This window comes from Grammomys surdaster, unplaced genomic scaffold (genome assembly GCF_004785775.1).
Source record: "Grammomys surdaster isolate TR1022 unplaced genomic scaffold, NIH_TR_1.0 126118, whole genome shotgun sequence".
Lineage (NCBI taxonomy): Eukaryota > Metazoa > Chordata > Mammalia > Rodentia > Muridae > Grammomys > Grammomys surdaster.
The window spans coordinates 4,427,566-4,433,565 of NW_021620926.1; the positions used below are offsets into that span (position 1 = coordinate 4,427,566).

The 6,000-nt window shown below is 38.6% G+C and overlaps 1 protein-coding gene across 4 annotated transcripts in view; it reads right to left on the reverse strand.

Moving 5' to 3' along the window:
• The window catches only part of Scaf4 (SR-related CTD associated factor 4), a 55,522-nt gene that overhangs the window by 30,446 nt on the left and 19,076 nt on the right, over nt 1-6,000 (reverse strand). For all 4 annotated transcript variants that reach the window (XM_028756319.1, XM_028756322.1, XM_028756320.1 and 1 more), the window contains exons 2-5: nt 4,680-4,763; nt 3,923-3,967; nt 1,426-1,587; nt 517-652 (exon numbers count right to left, since the gene is read on the reverse strand). In XM_028756319.1, coding sequence (XP_028612152.1) covers nt 517-652; nt 1,426-1,587; nt 3,923-3,967; nt 4,680-4,763 — 427 coding nt within the window. The remainder of the gene's footprint in view (nt 1-516; nt 653-1,425; nt 1,588-3,922; nt 3,968-4,679; nt 4,764-6,000) is intronic.

The window sequence follows — 6,000 nt, forward strand, 5'->3', positions numbered from 1 at the left end:
GCCTTTCTAGTTTTACTGCTAAAACAAAATTCTGTTTAGTTTAACATATAGCAAAATGAATAGATTATGATTACTAAGACATATATTATATAAGAAACGACAAAGGGCATGTTCCCATTTGAAGTAAAAATACAGGAAGAAAAACTGTACCCTCCAAATGCAAATCAAGTCTTCTTCCATGGGAATTTCTACCAGCACAGAAACAAAACCTTTCACATACAGAAACTCTATTCTTTTTGTTTGTTTGTTTGTTTGTTTGCTCTTGGTAAATTTTGTTCAATGTTGACAAGTTACAATATATTCTGATTATGGTTTTCTTCCCCAGCTCCTCTGAGATTCCCCCTACCACCCTCTCATTTGAATCCACAGCCTTTGAAAACAAACAGACAGCTAAAGAACAATAAAAGAAAATATAATAAAACAAAAGCAAACAAACTGGAACAGGACAAAACAGACAGGCAGACAGACGCCAGTGCCCTTGCAGGACCGTCTGTCACAAGCACATGTGCACTGTACCTTCATTGTTGGTGACGTTCTCTGCTACCGGTGCAGCGTTACTGGTTCCTGCTGCCATGTCCAAAAGAGGCTGAATAATTTCAATTTTGAACACTCCATTTTTTTGCCAAAGATTTAGCACACGAACTATTTTACTCTGTCATATGTAAGAAAATGAACATACAATAAATATTTATAAAAATAACGTATCATATCTGATTTTAAAGAGAATTACTGTTTCATAAGGGAGAAAAAATCCAACAGATTACCCAGTTAAACTCTAATTAACCTTTTCTCGGTTATAAAATCCAATGAAAGGAACATAAATAGAATACATACCCAGCAAACAAAAAGAAAGGTAAACTCTTTTTGTTGTTGTTGTTTTTTTCGAGACAGGGTTTCTCTGTGTAGCCCTGGCTGTCCTGGAACTCACTCTGTAGACCAGGCTAGCCTCAAACTCAAAAATCCACCTGCCTCTGCCTCCCAAGTACTGGGATTAAAGGCATGCGCCACCACTGTCCAGTGAAAGGTAAACTCTTCAAGAGCCATTTCTAAGAACACACACAGACTCTGCAATACCCACAATGCCTCTCTTAATGCAAAGTGTCTCTACTCTCAGAAACGGACATTCTTTCTCTCTCTCTCTGGTTTGAGCAAACCAAGTTTCCTTTTCTGTTGCATAATTTCTTTAAGAATTCAAGGAAACCAAAGCAGTAGGTATTAAAGCATTAGTGTTAGTGATGTTTACTGTGAATTCCAACCCATTGAGAGGGCACGTGAGACCAGAGTAGAAAAAACAACTTAAAATTCAAGAATTCAGTACTTGAAGATATTATCCAGTAACATAAATAATAAGCTTCAAACAACGTGAACGTAAACATAGAAAAAGAAAAGCTCAACAAACATGCACAAGGTTAGGTTTAACCATACCTTATCTTCAGATGGACAAAGATATAAATACTGGAATGTAGCAGTTATATTTTTAGAGAATCTTGGCCCAAAAACATCTTTATCAGTTCCAAACTGGTGCCGAGACTGTCTCACGATAGAGTCGATGACATACAGGCCTGGAACCTTGTACTCTGGCTTACACTGCAAGTGGGAGGAGACAAGCTTAGTCCAAGGAAAGTAATCAGGAGATGAAATGAATGGTGCACACCTCCAAGCCCAGTATGCCAGAGGCAAAGGCAGGTAGACCTCTATGAGTCCGACCCAGTCTGGTCTACTTAGTGAGACCCAGGCCAGCCAGGGCTACATAGTAAATCCATCTAGGGAATTGGAAAGAGAGAAAAGGAGAAAGGGAAAAGGAAAGGGAAAAGCGAAAGTCCAACACCAACACCCTCTATCTCACACACACACAGCTCAGTGTTCAACACATCACTGTGTACTGTGCAGAAGCTGCTCACAGGCTCCAGCTGTCTGTCTATCTGTCTGTCAGTGCCTGGTCTGTAAACAGTGACATTCTTTACTACTTCAGACTCCCATGACTTTGTTTCCCCAGACCCTTGACTTCACCTCTGAACCTTTCCAGAGCCATCTTACCAACCCACTTTCCTACAATTCAGTTGTTCTGAGTCTCGAATAACTTTTTGAAGTTAATAAAACATACTTTTGTCTTGTTTTGTTTTTTCAAGACAGGGTTTCTCTGTGTAGCCTGGCTGTCCTGGAACTCACTCTGTAGACCAGGCTGGCCTCGAACTCAGAAATTCGCCTGCCTCTCTCTGCCTCCCAAGTGCTGGGATTAAAGGCGTTCGCCACCATTGCCTGGCAATAAAACATACTTTTAAACATGTTTGTTTTACTTCTGTTAAAATTTGTGCCAGAAAAATAAAAAGAGGAAGGGTCATTTGGGTCTACAAATTTGACAAAGGAAACAACCAACCAAGCATTAGAGAAACAGGCATTTATGTAGGAAAAGATATAGTCCTTCGTGGAAGGCAATCAATTCAGCAACAAAAATAGGGCCTTATTAAAACATAAGGATTTATTTTAAAGAAAACAACATGTATGTACATCTCCCTTTAAAGGTCAGCCACTGAAGCATTTTCGATGCAAAGTAAAGTTAGAGAGATAAGTCTATGTTGGCTAAGTAAACCACAGTAACAAATCTCACAGAGGGTTATTTTGCAGATATTTATAATACACTTAGTAGGAAAGACAAGTCACAACCAGTACTGTGTCCACTTTCCTTACAAATGTACACACGCATCAATTAAACACAAGTGGACTGAGATGTACAACACTGTGGTAACTGGAGGCAGAGACTCATGTAAAATTCCATGTTGCCCATTTACTTCTTTGCCCTTTGATCTGCTACAGGAAGCTTCTGATATAAACACCTACCATGTATTTCATGCAACAAAGGAGTAAGACTTTGAAGACAGCCTCACACCTTTATTCCTAGCACTTGGGAGGCACAGTCATGTGGATCTCTGTGTTCCAGTCCAGCCTGGTCTACAAAGTGAGTTCCAGGACAGCCAGGGCTACCAAGAGAAACCCTGTCTCAAAACAACAACAAAACAAAAAAACAAACCAAATAAACAAAAAAACCTAAGACCATTCTCAGTTCTCTCCTGAGAAAGATATGCTTTTCTCTCTCTCTTCTCCTCTTCCTCTTCCTCCTCCTCCTTCCCCCCCCCCCTCTCTCTCTCTCTCATCATATAACTAAAAACAGCTTAATCGTGATGGTAACAGAGAAAAGTCAGGAAAAATAAAAAGTAACTTCATCTGAAAAACTCACCTGAAAATTAAATGTCAATAGAGTGGATGGGGCCTATTCTCAGCTATGACAGAGCTGAACACCAACCTTCTCGACAATACTCAATGAATGGCAGACATATGAAAAATATTCCTTTTAAAACTACACAGTGCTTAAAAAGTTCAGTAAATATTTTTTAAAAACATTTATTTTAGGCTAGAGAGATGGCTTAGCAGTTAAGAGCACTGCCTGCTCTCCTAGAGATTCTGAGTTCAATTCCCAGCAAACACATGGTGGTTTATAACCATCTGCAATGGGATCTGGTGCCCTCTTCTGGTCTGTCTGAAGACAGCTACAGTGTACTTACATAGATAAAATAAATAAATAAATCTTAAAAACAAAACATTTATCATAAATGTTATGAGTGTTGTCTGCTTATGTATATGTATATATATGTACCATGTGCATATCTGCTGCCCTCAGAACTCAAAGAAGGCATAGGACTCCCTGAAAGTGGAGTTCTAGAAGAGTGTTAGCAGTCCATGTGGGTGGTAGGAATGGAACCTAGGTCTTTTGGAAGAGACTCCAGTGCTCTCACCTGGTTTAGCCATGGCTCCAACCCAGTAACTGTCTTTTTTTTTTTTTTTCCTGGAGTGGTTTTTAGAAGCATGCATTCAAATTTCAATTCACATATATAAATGCATATCATAAACATGCAAGAATAGTTACCTTTTTGATGAACTTTTCTACTATTTGAACAACATGCTTATAAAGCTGAAAAAGAACATAAAATTAGTCACTTTATACATGTCTGTATTTTCCTCGATTCAAAACACTGAAATTTTCAACTTAAAAAAATTAGCAATTAACTCAAAGAGCTGTTAGAAATAATTTACAATCAACAACTTTAAAAAATCTTAAGAAAGGAATTGATCAAAACAAAACTACACACTCTTTTCCACAGCCAATGTACTTTCTTAATTGATCAATCTTCATGTATCAAGGTATGAGGTTATTTCACCAGAGACAGAAACAGAGCCAAAATTAAGCAATACTATTTCTAAACTGTGCCATTTACTACAATGTAATCTTGGGTGACACAGACCAAGTCTTGACTTTCTCCCTGTAGCTGGTTTATAAAAACTGAAATATAGAAAAGCGCTATGAGTGGATGTCACAATGCAGATGACATCACAACACAGATGGGCGGTATCACCAAAACCTTCAGCAAACCTTACTTACAGGGTAAAGTCTCATGTTTAACAATACTTAAAAGAATTCAAAAGCAGAGCTGGCAAGATGGCTCCGTGGGTAAGGATGTTTGTTACAAAGGCTTGGCAAACTGAGCTAGATCCCATGTAATGGTGGAAGAGAACTGACTTTCAAAGTGTTTTTCTAACCTCCACATGTGCACCACAGTATGCCCTACCCCTGCCACCAATAATTAAACAATTAAAAGTATTCATAAATAAAATATTTTTCTTACCTTAATAGCTTTAATAGCAGCTTTAGTAATGAGAATCATCTTGGCTCTAGAGATAGGAGGTTTCATATCCATTAGTGAGAAGAGCTTAAAAAACAAGAAACAAAAATAACTCAAAAGACAAGGTTAATTCAGAAGTCAATTCCTATTGTTTTACAAAGACCTTTCTACCTATTAACCAAGAGAACAACAAACGTTTGTAACTACAATATGTCAATTTGGCTGTGTATCCAATATCACTAACAATTCTACATATCTGCATCATCACTTAGGAAATCGGCAGAGAAGATGGCAGCAAAGAAAGAAACAATACAAATACAGAGGGAAAAGCATTAAAAAATGCTACAGAGCTGGGCGGTGGTGGCCCACGCCTTTAATCCCAGCACTTGGGAGGCAGAGGCTGGCGGATTTCTGAGTTCGAGGCCAGCCTGGTCACAGAGTGAGTTCCAGGACAGCCGGGGCTACACAGAGAAACCCTGTCTTGAAAAACCAAAACCAAAACCAAAACCAAAACCAAAACCAAAAACAAACAAAAAAATGCTACAGAACTAACCAACAGTTAGTATATCAAAGAAGTCAAAACCAGGAAGGCAAACAGCACCCACCCCCGATGGACTGTGTGAAGCAACAGTGTGATTTTATTAATGTTTAAAGTAATTTCAGTTCCAAATCTTACTGAGACGCTGGAGAACTTCCATAATCCTAAGGTTCATTCAGATAAACACGTAAAATGATGAACAATAAATTTAAAATATCTTTATGAGGTTCCAAGTATCTATGATGCTAGTATGAGAATTCAAAGTTTCTTCTCTTAAAACCTACTCCACCTCTAAGGATCAGAACTAAGTTTAATGGATCTTTATAGCAATCAGGGAATCCCATGATGACAAACACACAATATTCTTTACCCCAAGACTAAATCCAACTAAGACATTAACAATCAGAACCAAAAGGGTTAAAAACATAAATTCCTGAGATTAAATACAGTTTAAGATGGGGAGATAAGTGCTGGTGTGGTAACACATGCCTTTAATCTCCTTGTTTAATCTCTTTGGTAGAGATCTCAAAGGCAGAGATCCCTGTGAGCTCTAGAGCAGCCAAAGAGAGTTCCTGTCCCAAATCAAGAACACGCAGGGAGATGGTTCAGTGGCACAGGACTGAGTTTGATCCCTAGAGCACACAAAGAAAATGGGTGTAGTGTGGGTTGTCCTTGTAACCTCACAGCTGGGAAAGTCAGATAAACTGAAGTCCGTGACACGTTAGGTTGACCTTTCTCTACACACACACACACACACACACACACACACACACACACACACACACA